The following is a 19,079-nucleotide window of genomic DNA, read 5'->3' as shown; positions in this document are numbered from 1 at the left end:
GAAGCTACATCTCCAGCTGTGTATTTATATGCATCCACATGTTGGTTTATGCTTGTGAATGCAGGTGTTCATGAAGGCCAAAAGAAAACACTGGCTCCCCTGGAGCTGGAGTTACTGGTGGTTGTAAACCACCTTGCCTGGAACTGAACCCAGGCCCTCTGGAAGAACAGTACTTGCTCTTAACTGCTGAGACACCTCTCTACCCTACTTTGTTCTTTTTGAGATAGGGTAGTCCAGGCTGGCCCTGAAATAGCTGGGGTTATCCTGAACTTAAAAAAAAAAAAAAAAGATTTTGTGGTTGAATGTTTTGATGGGTGTGTAGGTTTATGTACCATGTGCATGCAGTACATGTGGGTACCAGAAGGGTGAGTTAGATGCCCTGGAACTGAAGTTACGGATGGTTGTGAGCTACCATATGGGTGCTGTAGAATTGAACCTGGGTACTAGAAAGAGAGATGGCTAACTGCTGAGCCATCTCTCCTGTCTCTGGTCTTAAAACTTTTTTTCTAATTTTAATTTTTTTTCCTTTTTTTTTTTTTTTGACAGGATTTCACTGTGTAGCCCTGGCTGACCTGGAACTCACTATGTAGAATGAACCAGGTTGGTCTTGAATTCATAGATTTGTCTCTGCCTCCCAACTGCTGGGATTAAAGGCATGTGCCACTAAGGCTGGCTGGTCTTAAACCTTTGATCCTGTTCCAACCCTGTTAGTGCTAGAACAGATGGAGCCACTAGGCTGGGCCTGAATGTATTTTAAATCAAGGGAGTAATACATCATTTAGCCAATTATTCTTAGTATAGAAGCAAAATGCCCTACTGACAGTTGTGACATTTCTATCAATTTGACATCATCTAGAATCACCTGGTAGAAGGACCTCAGAGAATGTCTGTGAAGACTTATTATAATTGATATGGGGACACCTGCCCACAGTGGGCAGCAGCACTTGCTGGGCCTGAGGTCCTGTTTAAAGGAGAAAGCTCCCTGCCTCTGCCTCCAGTGCTGGTATTGAAAAGAGGTAGACTTTTCTTTTTCCTCCAGCCTCGTCAGTTCAGGGCCAGCCAGGGCTACCTAGCAAGTTCCAGGCCAGCTAAGTGAGATCCTGTCTCAAAAAACAAAAGAAAACTCAGTTGAGTACTGGCAGGAGTACTTGGATTCATTGTTCTCTGCTCTCGACTGTGGATATAGTGTGATTAGCTGCTTCAGATCCCTGCCCCCTTCACTTCCCTGCAGGGATGGACTGATTGGAAGCTGGAATGTGAGACAAGTAAACCCTTTCTCCCTGAAGTTGCTTTTGTCAGGGTGTGTTATCACAGCAATGGGAAAAGAAGCCAAAACAACTATGTATTGATTGTAAATATATAATTTATTACATACTAATCATCTTCTGTGTGAATATAATATGTCAAATACATAGAACAGTGATGGATACTGATAGGTGCTCAGCAAATATTGGCTGTAATTAGCAACAGATAGAAAGCTGCAGTAAAAAATGGAACAGAGAACTTTTTAAAAAAATTTTATTTTATTGGTGTTTTGTTTGCATGTATTTCTGTGAGAGTGTTGAATCCTCGAGAACTGGAGTTACAGACAATTGTGAGCTGCCATATGGGTTCTGGGAATTGAACCGGGGTCCTCTGGAAGAGCAGCCAGTGCGCTTTAACCACTGCGCCACCTCTCTAGCCCCAAGAGAACTCTTTTTACCATTTTCCAATAACACAGATCTATGCTTCACAAGTCTCTTAAGAAAACAATTTCTCCTTGCAGTGTATATTAACTTAAAAATGTATATGATGAATATAATAACTAAAACATGATTCTGAAGCAAAGAATCTGCTCTGGTGAGAGAGCTATGTGGATGTGAACAGGGGCATGAAAGTAAGTGTCCACCAAGTAAATGGCAAGCTAGGGAATTCCACAGAAATTTACTTTATTTAGTGTGAGCACAAAACATAAGAACAATGGTTATAAAGGACAGAAACAAATCAGTGAAAAATGACACATTTTGAAAAAAAAAAAGACTTCTTCTCAGCCTGCAAGTGTCTGGGCCCACAGAGGGAAGGAACCTACTGATGACATGTGGCTGAGGAAAAACAGCATGTATTAGATTCCACTGTTTTCCAGTGGCATGGAAACAAAGGTGGTGGGTGAGAGAGGAATAAATACTGAAAGAATCTGCTAAACAAATGTCCAGCACAAAGTTTTCATTTGTTCCTTGGAAGACCCAAGTTGAAAGTCAAAGTCATCTATGATCACAACCAATCATCGTCAGGAGAGAGGTTGCAGGAGCAAGAAAGTCCAGCGTGAAAAGTCTGATTTGCCACAGAAGAGAAAGGACATGAAGTTTTAGGGAGAACCAGATGTCAACAAGCTGAAGAGTGAATGTAAGGGGAGAGTGGCGGCTGGGGGCTAGAGACTCTGAAGGGAGGGACAATAAGTGATTAACCCATGCACATGAAGGGGCTTTAGCGAAACTGAAGAGGACTGATCCTCAGACCAATCACATCTTTGCCAATCTCTGTCACCTGTGGAAGTAGAAAACAGGATCAAGTTAGAGATCAATAAGGCTGAAAACCCCAGAAAGCTCATGCCCTACACCCCCCAAAAAGCTTGGTACTGAGAAGTGGAACAGTGGGTAGAAGCTCTAGCCTTCTCTAGTGTCACTGCCTCAAGAAGCTGGGTGAGAAAACAATCACCATGCTTCCTTCTCCTCCCCTCCCCTCAACATCCTAGACACATTCTTGAGGATAGTACTCACTGTGGTGACCCGGCAGATTTGCCCCTTGAACTCGGGGGAATAGCAGGCCCCACTGAGTGGACACTTCTCCACCGGTTTGCCACGGTAGATGGGCCGGTAAGATGCAGCACAAATGTCAAAGGGGTTGTGCATGTCGTAATTGAGCTGGCAGGCATCTGTGGGGTTTTTCTCACAGGCAGACAGGATTTTCCTGGTCTAGAAGAAGGAAGGAACATTTTATTTGAGAGGACAGAAAGCAGCACAAATAATCTCTGATACAAAATGCAACTATATGCTGGGCATGATGTTCTAAGTCTATAATCCCAACACTTAGGAGCAGAAAGACCTCAAGTTCCAGGCCAGCCTGAGTTACATACTGAGACCTAATCTCAAAAAACAGAACACAACAATAAAAGTAACTACACTACAGGATCACAGGTCCCATCCTATGTATAGGATGTATGTGAAAAATTAACAACTGCCATTGCTGCTGAGTGTAGTGGTGCATCCCAGTACTCCAGAGGCAGAAACAGGAGATTCAGGAGTTTGAGGGCCAGTTTGGGATACACAGTGAAATCTTTCTCTTTCTCCAACATGGCTCCATTGCTCTAAAGCCACAATTTCAACAAAGTCTGGGGATTAGATTATCAGGGTTGGGCCCCGGAAAGAGTTAAAACAGATTTCTATTGCCCAAGAAGATTGTTTTTGGATGACATAGATAATGGAATACATATGAGACATTCAAGAGGTCAAGATGTGTCACCTGGAGCTTAAAGACTGATGCATTACCTGCAGGTGCACTGGAGCTTAAGGACAGATGCATTATCTGAAGGAACACTGGAACTTAAGGACAGATGCATTATCTGTAGGTGCACTGGAGCTTAAGGACTGATGCATTACCTGCAGGTGCACTGGAGCTTAAGGACTGATGCATTACCTGCAGGTGCACTGAGCTTAAGGACTGATGCATTACCTGCAGGTGCACTGGAGCTTAAGGACTGATGCATTACCTGCAGGTGCACTAGAACTTAAGGACAGATGCATTATCTGAAGGAACACTGGAACTTAAGGGCTGATGCATTATCTGCAGGTGCACTGGAGCTTAAGGACAGATGCATTATTTGTAGGTGCACTGGAGCTTAAGGACTGATGCATTACCTGCAGGTGCACTGGAGCTTAAGGACTGATGCATTACCTGCAGGTGCACTGGAGCTTAAGGACTGATGCATTACCTGCAGGTGCACTAGAACTTAAGGACAGATGCATTATCTGAAGGTACACTGGAACTTAAGGGCTGATGCATTATCTGCAGGTGCATTGGAGCTTAAGGACAGATGCATTATCTGTAGGTGCACTGGAGCTTAAGGACTGATGTATTATCTGCAGATGCATTGGAGCTATTCTAGATTGCAAAGCCATGGAGCAGTAATATGCAGCACAAATGTCAAATTAAAAATTAAAATCAAGCTGGGTGTGGTGGTGCATATTTTTAATCCCAGCACTCGAGAGGCAGAGACAAGCAGATCTCTTTGAGTTTGAGGACAGTCTGGTCTACATAGTAAATTCCAGGACAGTCAAGTCTACACAGAAAAAAATAGAGCCAAACTTGGGCAAGGTATTTTACTTCCCTGTATTGCTTTCTCATTACTAAAATATAGTTATAGGATCTATTCCATTTAAACATCTATATAAAGTATTTTAGAATGTCACTTACCCAATGCCATGTCTGAATAAATTATTGCTTTAGTTTCAAGGGAAAAAAAAGAAGCCCCAAGGTCAGAAGGTAGCCAGAGGGTGGCATTCCATTGGCTTCTTTTGGGTTGAATGCTATTATACTGTTTTGTTTCAAAGATAAGGATCTTGGGCTTCTACTCTTTCCATTTGGTGCCCCTAAAGTCACTGATGGAATTCCCTTGTACCTGTTGGGCCACTTCAGGCTTGGGCCCAAGTTCCAGTAGGCGCCGGGCAAAGGTGGCCGCTGTCTTGAAGTTCTTGAGCTTGAAGAAAAGGTTGAGGGCTGTCCGAAGCACCAGGATCATATGCACAGGCTGCAGGTTTGAGTGTGTGAAATAGGCTGCCATCTAGTGGACAGAAAGGAACACAAGCCAGGCTGATGCTCAGCTGTTGTTTATAAACAGGTACACAATCATAAAAAACAAAACAATACAAAGCGAACATGACTGGCTATAAGACCGGGATTAGTTCTACCTATTCTCAGGAGTAAGGGTGGAGAAATGGAGTACCTCTTTATGGAGATGAACTCCAATTTCTCTTCCTGCCTGAAGCCAAGAAACATCCGAACCAAACAATTTAGATGGTGCCTTTGCAGTGCTGGCCCCACACATCTTACCTCACAGATGCGCTTCTGCTGGTCTAGGCTTTCCTTAGGCAGCTTCTTCCTTTCTATCTCCATGCACAAACCCACAATGTATTCACGGCAGATGGTGATGAGCTGCTGGGCCTGAAGACGTAGCAGAAGACAGTCATGACATACACAAGAATATGGAGGTGCCCAGGACCAGGCAAGTGGCGAGATTCTTCCTACCTCTGCAATCTCCTGTTTATTGTCCACAACAAGAAGAGGCACACTGAGCAGGATGGAACGAAATTTTTCCACAGCTTCTTCAAACTTGCCAACCGTGGTAAGCTGGTAGCACAGCTGCAATCGCTGGATCAAGTCATTAAGCTTTAGGCCTACAGCTGGTACACCATTCTTTAGCCCTGCATCCTTCCTGGAAAGGGAAAATTAGGAAGAAAATAGGATAGTCAAGAGTTACGGACTCATACTCTGTTTCTAGCAAACACAATCACCAATATCCTACTGTGAAAGTTGCTGGGAATAGGATGAAGCTGGTATAGATCAAACTCCAAAGTAACAAGCCACAGATCTTTTCTTCTGGAAACCTTAGCTCCGGGGCAATTCCATGTCACTGTGGCTAACATTCGAAGTGGCTACTCCAACTTGGAACAGCAAGGAGCAAGGGGACTTACCAATTACGATTGGGGTAACTATACATGGACGGCAAGCAGGGCAGTGCTTGGTAGGTGGTACGGCCTCGAGCATATGTCTGTAGGAACAGTTGCTTATAGGGGCCAAATTGGATTACTCCCACCTGGTCATGAAGAAGCTAACAAACAAGAAAATAGAAACATAAGGATTTGTTTTCTTTCTGTTTTGGTTTTTTCGAGATACGGTTTCTCTGTGTGGCCCTGGCTGTCCTGGAACTCTCTCTGTAGACCAGGCTGTCCTGGAACTCGGAGATCCACCTGCCTCTGCCTCTAGAGTGCTGAGGATTTGCTTTCTACCAATTAAAAATTAAGTCAAAGCCAGGTGGTGGTGGCACCTGCCTTTAATCTGGGAGGCAGAGCCAGATGGATCTCTGTGAGTTCGAGGCCAGCCTGGTCTACAGAGCGAGATCCAGGAAAGGTGTCAAAACTACACAGAGAAACCCTGTCTCAAAAACAAACAAACAAACAAACAAACAAACAAACAAGTCAAACCTGGGCAAGGTATTTTACTTCTCTGTATTGCTTTCTCATTGCTAAAATACAGGTGATAATAGGATCTACTCCATTTAAACATCTATATAGAGTATTTTAAAATAATCAATACACAAAAATAAATAGACGTCGATGGTTGTTGCAGTTGTAATTGTCATTATAACACTTGATAGTGTGCACAATACACACCTGTGCGAGAAGTGGTACTGATTTTTACCAATGTAAGCCAGAAAGAGTCTATAAAGCTGTGGAAACGGCTGAAGATCCATCTTAAACGCGCTTACTGACAAACACAGACCAAATGGAGAACCGGGAAGAGGCCTTTGTAAAGCTAGTTCCTTTAGCAAGGCCAATAACTTCCATGAAATATACAGCTTGGCCCTTGTGGGTCAGACCACTCCCATGTGGTTAAAAAGACTGAGTCAACCATTCTCCTGTGACTCTGGAATAGACACTCAAGAGTAAGGGCCAAGGTTTTTAAAGACTTACCCGCATAGCTGTTTCAAAGGAACCTGCCAGGATGTGATCAACTGGAAGCTGAGAGTTATTACACCAGATCTAGGAAGAAACAGAAAACCTAAGCCAAATGAAAAATTTCCTTTCTCTTTCCAATTCTCCTCCTCCATATCTGTTAAAAGTAGCCAATATTTTTTTAACACAATACTCAAGTATTAACCAGCTCAGAAGCACTCATCCCTGTATAATTTTGTTTTCCTGCTTACTTGAGTTGGGCTCGTTCCCTTGGTTGGAGGCACAAAGAACCCATCTTCAGCACCACTGGCAACCCCAGAGGGTACATCCTAGAAGAAGAAAAAAAAAAAAAAAAAAAAAAACCTAAGGCTTTATTTATTTGTTTAAACAGAGTCTGACAAAGCCTCAGACTCTTCATGTAGCAAGGATTGAATCCTCCTGCCTCAACCTAAAGGGCTAGGATAATAGTCATATGCCACCGTGCCTGATTTATATATTGTGGGGATCAAAACAACAGCTTTGTGCATTCGAGGCAAGCACCCTACACCTGAACCATGTTTGCAGGCCCCAATCTAAGACATTTAAAAAAGCTGTCCAGGTACTGTGTTCTGATGAATTCAAGACACAACCATTTAGATGCCTACCTTTGCTCAAGGAAAGAGGTGATGGTTATGGGAGAGACAGAATGGGAGCCACCTCACCAAAGACAAAAAGACACAACCTTTTAGATCCCTACTTCTATAGGAGAAAGGGTGATGGTTATAAGAGGGATAGAATAGGGAGCTAGCTCACCAAAACAAAAATGACATACCAAAAGCTCCAATTCAGATTTTAGACACTCCCCACTTTCAAATGGAAGATAAGCATCAGATTAGAGACAGGCTGTTCATTCCCTTCTCTTATGCTACAGAAGAATGGAAACACGGCCAGACTCTGGCTCTCCTCTTTCAAAATGTATCAGATTAGGAGGCTGCTCTGGATCCCTCCCCCGCTTTGTGGAGACTTCAGGATAGGCACAGTGTAAGAGGGTGTGTGTGTGTGTGACAGAGAGAGACAGGGACACACAGAGAGAGTGCACCCCACCAGTTTTTTTTTTTTAATATTTATTCTTTTTTATTTATATGTATGTGTCTGTGCCTGTGTGAGATTATGCGCACTATGTGCATACAGGTGTCTGGGGAGGTCAGAGAGCATCAGATCATTTGGAGCTGGTGTCACAGGCAGTTGTGAGTCATCAGATATGGTTGCTGGGAACTGAACACTGAACCTCTGGAAGAACAGCAAATGCTCTTATCCACTGAATCATGTCTCCAGACCTTCCACCAGTTTTTATAGGGTGAAAAGAAGAAAAGTTCCAGAGCAGGAACTTCACATACCAGCTCTGGTGGGAGCTCCAGATCTTCTTCTACATCCCAGCCACCTCCTTCTTCTTGTCCCTTGCCAAGAGCATCCTCTCCCAAACCTTCTGAAGCCTCCACAAATCCATCTATAAGGAAAATCCAGGATCAAAGTAGATTTGGGTGGTAGCATACCCAGAAAAAAAGCAAAATATTAAGAATCTTATTGACTCCATGAGTTAGAAGCTTACAGATTGCTCCACAGATAATTTCCTTCCATGGAGCCTAGCATCTCAGAACAGTCCTAAACCAGAATTCTTACCTTCATCTAGCTGCAGTTCCGCATCCTCTCCCCAGCCTTCAGTACCAACAGTGTCAATGTCAATGTCAGCAGCCAATGCTCCTCCCTTCCCTACCAAAGGAAGGACAGAAGGGAGATGGTTAGAGGCTAGCAAGTCTCAAGTCCCGTCTCCTCTACAGACAAGGTACATGCTTTCCTAAACAGTTGCTCAGGGCTGTGTCCTCAGGAATATGTGCTCTCCACTTACAAAGTGGTAACTCTGAATGTCAGTAAACATGTTTTATTGTATTAAGTCTCAAAACAAAAAAATTCAAACCAAAAACCAACAATAATTGTCAAGGTTCTGTCCTGCTCTGCTCTGTCCATGCCTCTGTGTGTGTGTGTGTGTGTGTGTGTGTGTACACAATTCCAGTGCTGGGAATCCAAACTCAGGCCCTCATTCTTGCATGGCAGGTTTTGCCGACTGAGCCATCTCCAAAGTTCCCATTCATATATTATGAGTTATTGGTTTTGTTGTATATATGCTGTGCTAACTTGCAACAGATTCTGCAAAGAGAGGAAATAGAAGAGATAACCAGACCCTGGGTTCAATTTCTGTTCAGGGAGGAGAGAATTAACTTCCTGTTACTAAAACCTGGCTATCTCTGGCTGACTACTCTTGGAACTTCTTCCTGAAATCTTTGCTAAGTCACCATTACTGCAGTCTGTGCAGTGAATAAGGAGGCCGAGGAAAGAACGGAGCCAGACACAAAATGCCTGAAGTCTGCTTAGGCTTTTACATAAAGGTGAAGTAGTGGAAATGTCCAAGCAAACAGGAGGGCAAGGATGGCAGTAAGCAGTGGTTGTTCGTAGATACACACATAGCACATGATAAACAGGAAAACAATGAGTGGAGATGACTGCATGTACGGTGAACTAGAGAAACACACCAAAGTGTTTACAGATGTCAGCGGCAGCACAGGCACCCACCGACATCATTGGGCGGGTAAGGGGGTAGGGAGTTGAGAAAGGGTTTCATGTGACCCAGCCTGACCTTAAACTAGTTATATAATGTGTGATGGCTGGTTTTGAACTCATGCTCCTCCTGCTTCAACTTCCTAATTGCTGAGATTCCAGGTGTATGCCACATCTGGTTCAAATTCTCTTTAATGATCTCAAAAAGCTTTTCCTCAGTTTGTGAGACTACATCCTATCCCCAGCTAGCCTTTCAGTGCTCTGTGAAACCTCACACAGAAAAAAGAACAGATGAAACTGTTACTTACTGGTACTTTCTAAGATTGTTTTTTATTTGTTTTTAAGACATGTGTAGTCCAGGCTGTCCTAAAACTGACTATGTGGCCAAGGATGACCTTGAATTTTTGATTCTCTTATCTCTACATCCCTAGCTGGTATTACAGGTGTGTGTCAGTTATGTGCATAATGGCAGGGACTGAACCCAGAGTTTCATACACACTGAGAAAGCAATCTACTAACTGAGTACATACTCAGATCCATTTAGGATAGTTCTCTATAAAACAAATAACAAAGCGCTATAGGAGAAATGAGCACTTACCCTTGCTGGCAATGGAGCCTTCAAAGAACCCCTTGGACACAGTCAGTAAGGGCCAATTAGTATCCAACGGCATGATAGGTGCAGGCGGCTGGAGCAGCTTGGCATTAGGATCGATGTCTGGGATCTGAGAGGTGGAATAATAAACACGTTAAACATCAACAGCTCTATCATTCAGCTAAGGTTAGGCTGCTTCCTCTAGACAGCTTTAAGCCTCTCTCTGCAATTTGCTGGGAGAGTGAAATTTATGGTTTTAAATTATGCCAAGATGAGAATGAGTCGTTTTACCAGAGACACCTGTGTAAATACTCACTGTCTCCTTCTCGGGGTCAAATGTTTCCTTCAGACTCTCAGCTTCTTCATCTAAGCCATGTGTAGCAGCTGTGAGATAGGCCAGGGACTCTAAAGAAAAAACAGGCTTTGTGGTGTAAGTACTTTTCCAAGAGAATGCTATTTTGGTAGACTTCTGAGGGAGAGGGTGACCCCTATCTCCTAGTATCCAAATGCTTCCATATTACCCGACCGTAAGTGCAGACTCAAGCTGTTAACTAGCCTCTAATGTCAAGAGTATGTCAGAACCGACGAAACGTCACAACCAGATTAGCTTACAGTAACTGTGGATTCTATTTTGGGTGTCATCTTGTTTACCTGTTCTGAGGGAAACCAGGAGACATGTTGTGAACTTGTGATAGAGAAGGTTACATGGCAAGATGACACTGTCCCTCAGACAAAGGGGAGCAAAGACCCAAGTAATGGCCACACCCATAAAGTGAGTGTGGAAATGCACTCTTCTCCTGTTAGGTCTTTGAATGTCTATACTCCTGAACAACACTCTGAAGGCAGCTTCAGTAGAAACCCTGAACCAAAGTTAAGCCACACTCTAAACATGAGGAGATGTTTTATTTACTAATGTTTTTATGTTTACTGTGTATGTATGTTTGTGTGGGAGTCTCACAGCACACATGGAGAGGCCAGAGGACACCCTGTTGGGAGTTGGTTCCCTCAGCTGTTTTAGAATATAACTTGGAAAGGGGCAATAGACACCACAGATGTGGCAAGAGGTCCCTGAAACAGCAGAAGAAGCATGCTAAAAACATGGATGAAAAAGTAGGGCTTTTAAATAAAAACAAAAAGAGAAGAAACTTGAGGAGCTAAAAGCAAAGGCCAAGGGGGAAGTAAGAAACCTCGTCTATCCAGTGGTTCCTGGCCAGTCGGGGCTTCATAGTGAGACCGTCTTTAAAAAATCTGGTAAAAAGAAACATGTTTTTGTGCCTGACGACAGTGACCCTTGATTCCATTCCTATTTAGACATCTGAGTTCACTGTCACGTCTTTTGCCACTTACTAGAAGTGTTATATTAGAGTCTATCATAAATTAAATATTTGTTAAAAAACAATTATAATTTAGGTATCCTTTTTTGGAAACTAGACCATAAATGTTTCAGATTTCAGAGATTTTCAGATTTTGTAACTTTTGCATAGAAATTACAGTAGGAATATCCTCATAAGGAAATAGGAAATCTGGACCCTCAAGATGGCTCAATAGATAAGGGCTCTTGCCACCAAGGCTGGTAGTCTGAGTTCAATTCCTGAAAGGAAAACCAACTCCCATAAATTGTCCTTTAAATTCAGAAACTTCTTTTTTCTTTGGTTTTTCAAGACAGGGTTTCTCTGTGTAACAGTTCTGGCTGTCCTGGGACTCACTTTTAGACCAGGCTGGCCTCGAACTCACAGAGATCTGGCTGCTTCTGCCTCCTGAGTGCTGGGATTAAAAGTGTGCACCACTACCAACCGAATTCAGAAATTCCTAAGCATGTATTGACATTTAAGAAGCTGGATTTTAGCTAGTAAGTTCCAGACTAGCCAGGGTTACATATTATTTGGATTTTGGAGCATTTCAAATTTTGGATTTCATTTAGGAATATTTACCCTCTACTAAATTTTAAGGTAATTTTTTTCTTTCTTTCTTTTTATTTTTCTGGTTAGGTATGTGCCACTATAGCTCATCTCTTTAATTTTTAAAAATTAAATTTTTTTTTTTTTTTTTTTAGATGGAGTTTTTCTGTGTAGCCCTGGAAGTCCTGAAACCCACTCTGTAGACCAGGCTGGCCTTGAATTCAGAGATCCACCTGCCTCTGTCTCCCAAGTGCTGGGATTAAAGGCGAGCTCCACCATTCCCAGCTCTGGGCTGGTAATTTCTTACAAAGCAACTAGTTCATAATTAACCCAGTTACTTATACTTAAGCACCATCATCAACGCTAATAACAACCTTGGACTTATCCCTGACTCCTCTCTATCACAGTCTATATCTACACGTAGTACTTAAATTTTTTTACTAGATTATTATATTTTGTGTGTGATTGGCCTGCATGTATGTATGTACATCATGTGCATTCCTGGTGCTCATAGAAGTTAGAAGGCATTGGACCCCCTGGAACTAGAGTTAAGTAGAGTTGTGAGCCCCCATACAGGCACTAGGAACTGAACCCAGGTCCTCTGCAAGAGCAACAAGTGTTCTTAACAGCTGACCCACCTCTCTAACCCCTTGTTTTTTGAGACAGAGTCTTACTCTTAGCCCAGGATGGCCTCAAACTTATGGAAATCCTCTTGACTCACCGTCGTCCTGAGTGCTTAGATGGGAGTCACCATTCCTAGAATTTGTTCCTTAATGGATCTCAAATTCTAGCATAATATTTAGCATTTAGTGAGTTGTCAACAAACAATAGCAAGAACAAATCAAGTCATGTGAACTGCATGAGTCTAATCTCCACAGAGAAAGTTAAGGAAGCACCAGGACTCCTTGTCTGGCTCTACCACCATTTGGTTTAGAAGAAAAATTTTAAACATAGTATCATACAATGTGAAAAATGTACAATAGAGGGCAATTCCCAAAAAAGACTTTTCAAGGTGTCAAAGGAGTTGGTGAGTCCTGGATAGATACTTACTCTGTCCACAGTTCTTCAGGATTCGCACCCTCTCTGACACATCACCCAGGTATAGGGCATTTTGATAATGGCCACTCATGTCCTTTCGGATCTCAGCTGCATCAAATCAACGAGAAACCAACTTAAGCCTTCTTGCTAAAGATCTCTCTCCTTTATTTACCTTCCTCCTTCCCCCAAGTCCCACACTTCCCAGTCTTAGTTTTAGGGAACTCACCAATCTTCATCATCTTGCGAAGTTTCTCCAGGTTGCCGGTAATAAGGTACAAGAAGGAAAGTTTGTCGAAGTTTTTGGTACGCTGATAGCACATTTCTACTATCTGGTGATTGCCCTGTAGCAGGGCCACTTCTCCCAGCTTCTCCCAGCAGTTCTTGTCATCCAGGGCTTTGGCTGCTTCTAGAGCAATCTGAAGAATTCCCGTGGTCAGGGTTTAGTGTGGGCACTATGACTCAAAACCAGCGGAGTCCATCAAAGCATTTGTCTCCAAAATTTCCCAAGGACTCTCTATACTTGCAATCACTACTTCCACTCTATTTCGATCAAGAATTCTGCGTACAGTGAGACTGGCTCCACAGATGGAGACTCACACCATCGTGCTCTCACCCTCTGAATTCTCCTTGCACAGTACAACCACCTGTCAGTTACACAGTCCACAGAGACAGCCCTTACTTGTGCTGTCCTATTTCCTATCTGCTGGTTCTGAAGCTCCACAGAGGAAATAGGAGAAGAAATGAGACGCAGATGGAAAAGCAGCTTTCCTAAGTCCTTTCCTCCTGAAACAATGCCCGTGCCCTCTGGGTCTCAACATTTCATAAGGACTTCATCCAGCAAGATCAAGCATCAAGGAAAACAAACAGATTCTTTAGATTTCTTACTATCTTGCTTCTATACTAGAAATTCTTTTTTTCCAGACAGGGTTCCTCTGTGTTTCAGTCCTGGCTGTCCAGGAACTCGCTTTGTAGACCAGGCTGGCCTTGAACTTGGAGATCCATCTGCCCCTGCTTCCTAAGTGCTGGGATCAAAAAGTGTACGCCACCACTGCCCAGCTTAGAAATTCTTAAATTCAGTTTGAAAACAGTAACAAGGGGCCATTTCCTGGGAATCCAGGAGTGGACCTAGCCAGAGTTCATCCTCCTGGCTGGTATTTGATTACAGCTTGCTTCAAATCTGACCAAAAGGAAAGAGAGAGAGAGAAAGAGAGAGAGAGAGAGAGAGAGAGAGAGAGAGAGAGAGAGAGAGAGAGAGAGAGAGAGAGAAAGAAAATAGTCACAAGAGTGGAAATACTGTGGCAGAAGAAGAGACTGGAAGAAGCAGAAACAGAAACGAAGACAGGAAAATGGCTCAATTTCACTAAAACCATCCTAATTTCCATTCTGGCTAAGGCACAAGCCCAGGATAACACTTCCTGGAGACCAGCCTGACACCTAGCATCTACTAAGTGACACTGACTCTAAGTGTCTCCCTTTCTCTACAGCTTTCTGGGACAGACAGCTGTATATTCCTCTCACCTCTATGTTTCCGCACTCCAGAGCCAGGCTGAAGCGAGTTTTCTCATCCTTTACAAAATGCAGGGCCACTTCCGGATAACCCTTTTTCTGGAGATAGGCAATGATTGACTGGCCGACTAGCTTGGCGTTCCTCACCATGTGCAGTACCTAGACGTTTGGTTTGGGAAGCAGGAAACAGATTGCTTATAAGGAAAAGGTGCACTGCCTCTTATACTTTTTGTTAGGTTTCCTTGCTTCCTACCTCATCATACTTTCTGTTGATCAGGGCCAGCTTGAACTTGAACTCAGTGGGGTCGATGGTGAGTACCCGAGGCCGACACTCCCTGTCCAGGCAGTAGACATTGTTGCCCTTCACTCTTGTGACATAGATGGGTAAATCCAGAGTTCGGATGATGCCATGGTCCCTAGGAAGAGGGGTAGAAGGCACAATTCAGGAAGCGAGAGGAAATCCAGCTTTTAAATAATGAACAAAGTTAGGACAGTCTTTTCTTGTTACCCTTTCTTTCATCAAGCGCTACTTAAACAATGGTACAACCAGAAGTGTTTCAAATTGATTTTATTCTTTTCTATGACAGAACAGATGCTATGGACTTTTTATTTTTATGTTTTGCAGTATAAGAGATTGAACCTAGAGCCTTGGGCATTCTAGGAAAGCACACTACCATTGACAGCCTCCTTTAAAAAATAAAAAAATCATTATTATGTATGTGGGCAGGATGTGGTGTAGAAATGTGTGCTGCAATGCATGTGTGGAAGTCAGAGGACAGCTCTGAGGAGTTAGTTCTCTCCTTTCACCTATAGAAGGGTTCTGGGGTCAAACTCAGGCTGCCAGGCTCACATATAAAGCATTTTTTTTAACCTGCTGTGCCATCTCACTGGTCCCTCTAGTCCTTTATAATTTTTTCCTAAGTTTTGAGAAATTTTTTATGTATATGTGTGTTTGTATGTGTATACAGTGCGCGTGCGTGTGGGAGTTGGAGGAATCTGGAGATTGAACTCAGGCTGTCCGGCCTGTGAGAAACTGCCTCTACCCACTGAGGCATCACACATACACACATACACACACACACACACACACACACACACACACACACACACACACAGAGCCACATACACACACTGCACCCCCCTCCTCCATGAATGTCTTTAGCACACATATATACCCTGTTAGTTTTTTCATGGAGAATGTTAACAGAGAACTGCAGTTATATCTCTTGAGTTAGTACAGTGATTTCAAGAAGACACCTTCTCCCACTATGTCCCAGAGAATTAACTTACCCAGTGGTGACGGCATATTTGATGTGGTTGCTTGTGGTATAGATAAACACCCCACTCTCATCCCAGGCCCCACTCTTGACACGAATGTTCTCATGAATGTTACATAGAGCATCCAGCTTGCGGTTACAGATCACAATGGCTGTAAGAGGCAAAGGGCATGAGTGCTCTGTTGGACAGGGTGAGTGCAGTAGACTGGCAGGGGGGAAGTGGGTTCTAAGACGGTGGATATAATGAAGCCTTACCATGTTTGGCCAGTAGCGCTACATGAGACATGTCTGCTGACCAGATAACATATTTCACCTTGGAAATCTTCACTGATGCCAGAGTCCTGGGATAGCAAGAGAAAGGTAATCACGAATGGGCCTAATCCCTTGTCTCAAGCTATGACCTATGTCTTTTTCCATCTTTAATTAATGTAAAACTCAACTTCTCAATGGAACACCAAGGGAACATTGCTCACTGTAGGCCAGTGAGCTCAAATGTTTGGGCTCACACTCTGCACTGCCCCTTCCTTATTCCTTGTCCCCATCCCTCCTATAGGCACTAACATCTATCAGTTTCACCACTAGAATTACAAAATTCCTTAAGAACAGGAACTGTGCTATTCACCTTTGTGTCCTTCTCATTCTAAGACCTGAAAGCATTCCTTGTCCAGGTAGGTACTATAAAAATACGTAAGTACACAGCCCCTTGCTACCCTGCTGTAGTGCATGCACAGGGTGGGAGAGCAGCCACGGAGGGGAAAGAGGACTACTAACAGTCTTAGAGTTAAGTGTACAAGAAGCAGCTAGGCCACATGCAAGCTGAGGAAAACAGCTCCTAGGAAATATTTCTACTCTCCCTCACTACATCTTTGTCTGTCAGGGGCATCTGTCATGTTACCGCTTTTGCTGGACATCAAAGAGTGTGATGGAATCTGCATCCCGAAGCAGGAGGTTGCCAGTGCCAGCATAGAAGATTTCATCACAGTTGGGCACCTGGATTTTTTTGGTGATCTCATTCTTCAGATTCTTTATCAGAAGCTGAAATGAGTACAGATGGAGTTACAAGAAGTGAATGAATAAGGTGACAGCTAATGACGTGCCTCAGCAATTGTTCCTTCAATGGAGAATTTTTTTTCCCCTGTCCAAGTCATTTACACATCAGGTTGATCACTCCAAGACTGTCTCCAGGGCCTTATTATTAACCTCTGTCTTTTCTCTCTTTTTCCTTCTCCAACTCCCTCAACATTTATTTATTTATAAAACTTCTGTGTGTGTGTGTACACACATATCATGGTGTCCATGTGTGGGGGTCAGGGACAAATTGAAGAAGTCAGTTCTCTCCTTCTACACATGGGTCCCAGGGATTGAATTTAGGTCATCTACCTTGGTAAGGGTCCTTACCCACTGAGACATCTCAATGGCCTCTAACCTCTCTCTTAAAAAAAGAAATCCTAAGAGGCTGGGCCAGGACTACATACCCTGTCGGGGCTACAGAGAAAGTTCATTGCCACTCTACTCAGATCCTCACTAGTCTTAGTGAGATCCTCAAAATTACACAATAAAGAAAAAAGTTAATTATAGTGGCAGAGCACTTACCTTGCATGAGCAAGGCCCTAAATTCAACCCCCAGGACTTAAAATTCAGCAGACAACAAAAAAAGCTACTCACCTAAATCTGAGTTTCTTAATCAGTTAGAAAGAAAACAGCCAGGAATTAAGCTTTAGTTGTGTTTTTTATTGGGAGACCTTCGCTACCAACCTATCTATCTATCTATCTATCTATCTATCTATCTATCTATCTATCTTTTTATCTATCTTGAGGTAGGGTTTCTCTGTGTAGCTCTGGCTATCCTGGAACTTGTTCTGTAGACCAGGACTACCTCAGCCTTAAAGGTGTGTGTCACCATGCCTGACTCTCTAAACTTAATCCATTTTAAATACCAATAAGGGGAGTGGGACAGGGAGGAAAACCTGTGTATATGAACAATATAAATATACTTAAAGTCTGATGGTCTTAGCTCCTCTAAATTCAGAAGCCCAGAGCCCCAGTGACATCCACCCAATCAAATCAACTTGTCCTCCCTAAGGGATTAGCCTAGGGTTAGAGGGAGATCCAGTGCCCAAGGATCACAAGAGTGCTCTTTACTGTGCACTGCCATCATCCTCCCTAACTGGGTCTCCACTTTTAGCCTTAACTCACCGAATGCATGCGATCTAGGACAGCAAACCGATTCCGAGCAACCCAAACCGCCGTCAGGCCTGAGGATCGTTTCCCTTCAGGGGCTGGAGAGAACAAAACCAAAGTGTGGGATCATGTGGTGAGCCGCTAGCAGGTGACAGAGTCAGGTGCCATGGAGCTGCCATTTTGGCTTTGCCAGTTCAGCTGCCTCCTAACTAATTCAGCCATAACCTCAGGCTACTGTCAGGGACTTTTCCCCACCAGTTCCCTCCAAACTCCAGCCCCCACCCCTGCCAAGCCTCTTATCTCTAGGCCAAGTGGCTGCATTTCAGCCAGCACCACATACTGGCAGAAATGCTGCCCATCTTGGGAGACAGCACACTCCATCAAGCTAACGAGCAGGGCCTTCCTGGCCAAGCTGAGGCACAGCAAGCAGCCTGTCAAAGTCTCAGCCCTCCTATCCACACAAGCTGGAGAAGTGACAGAACCCCACCCCAGGACGCAGCTGCTCTGCTGCTTTTAACATGCTAATGCCGGCCCCCTAGCCAGGCAGGGTGGGACATGGCACTTCCAGCTAAATCTTGACAGGCTCAGTGCTGGGCAACACAGCATCAAGCTGTTGCTCTGTGAATGTCAATTCAGCATTATCGCCCTGAGGAGAGTCATAAAATGTTCCTCAGTTTGCAGCTGATTAGAATTTTGAAATGGATACTCCACTCTCTGAGAAACTTGTAAAGAATATATTCAAATAGTCTTATCTGTTACACCAATGGAAAACAACAACATGCTGGCCAGCCTTGCTTTGTACTTTTCTGGTACCTGGAATGCCAAAGAATTTGCAAAACAAATTTTTACCACAACCTATACTACTCCGGCTTCTGCATTCTCTCTGGTGTCCACCACTGGGCCACACCTTCATAATTATTATCCCTCTTAAAGGATGGATAACAGAAGTTCTACTGACTGTTAACAGATATGAAAAAAGAACAAAACCAAGGTGGGCTGGGAGGCACTAAATCACAAATTTAGTTAGGGAGGCTTAGCTGACTAATTTGTGAGGGAGACTTGACTTTACGGATCCCAAATATATATAGGTTTCCTGTTTCTCTCATCATCTCACCCTGAGCACATTTAAAAGGGTAAAATGAGTTGGCATAATGTGTAATTCCAGTACTAAGGGGAACCATAAGTTCTAGGCTAATCTGGGTTATACAGTGAGACCTTGCCTCATACACATACACACTCCCTCCAAAAAAGAAAACAAACAAAAGAGAGTATTACAATAACAATGACC

At 43.4% G+C, this 19,079-nt stretch overlaps 1 protein-coding gene across 2 annotated transcripts in view; it reads right to left on the bottom strand.

The window, feature by feature from the left end:
- Positions 1–1,501: 1,501 nt before the first annotated feature.
- The window catches only part of Copa (COPI coat complex subunit alpha), a 48,222-nt gene continuing 30,644 nt past the window's right edge, over positions 1,502–19,079 (bottom strand). Inside the window, exons 14-33 of one of the 2 annotated variants that reach the window (XM_052737643.1) lie at positions 17,807–17,889; positions 16,506–16,645; positions 15,866–15,951; positions 15,624–15,789; positions 14,587–14,749; positions 14,346–14,492; positions 13,054–13,243; positions 12,840–12,935; positions 10,208–10,296; positions 9,898–10,021; positions 8,367–8,456; positions 8,084–8,193; positions 6,959–7,036; positions 6,726–6,794; positions 5,727–5,863; positions 5,281–5,467; positions 5,086–5,196; positions 4,655–4,816; positions 2,757–2,951; positions 1,502–2,523 (exon numbers count right to left, since the gene is read on the bottom strand). In XM_052737643.1, coding sequence (XP_052593603.1) covers positions 2,464–2,523; positions 2,757–2,951; positions 4,655–4,816; positions 5,086–5,196; positions 5,281–5,467; positions 5,727–5,863; positions 6,726–6,794; positions 6,959–7,036; positions 8,084–8,193; positions 8,367–8,456; positions 9,898–10,021; positions 10,208–10,296; positions 12,840–12,935; positions 13,054–13,243; positions 14,346–14,492; positions 14,587–14,749; positions 15,624–15,789; positions 15,866–15,951; positions 16,506–16,645; positions 17,807–17,889 — 2,483 coding nt within the window. In that variant the 3' untranslated portion in view covers positions 1,502–2,463. The remainder of the gene's footprint in view (positions 2,524–2,756; positions 2,952–4,654; positions 4,817–5,085; positions 5,197–5,280; positions 5,468–5,726; positions 5,864–6,725; positions 6,795–6,958; positions 7,037–8,083; positions 8,194–8,366; positions 8,457–9,897; positions 10,022–10,207; positions 10,297–12,839; positions 12,936–13,053; positions 13,244–14,345; positions 14,493–14,586; positions 14,750–15,623; positions 15,790–15,865; positions 15,952–16,505; positions 16,646–17,806; positions 17,890–19,079) is intronic. The other variant, XM_052737645.1, reaches the window with a different exon arrangement.

Source organism: Peromyscus californicus, unplaced genomic scaffold (assembly GCF_007827085.1).
Source record: "Peromyscus californicus insignis strain IS unplaced genomic scaffold, ASM782708v3 Scaffold_14__1_contigs__length_90479793_seg_2, whole genome shotgun sequence".
Lineage (NCBI taxonomy): Eukaryota > Metazoa > Chordata > Mammalia > Rodentia > Cricetidae > Peromyscus > Peromyscus californicus.
The sequence above is the reverse complement of the archived record's forward strand: the minus strand, read 5'-3'. Positions and strand labels throughout refer to the sequence as shown.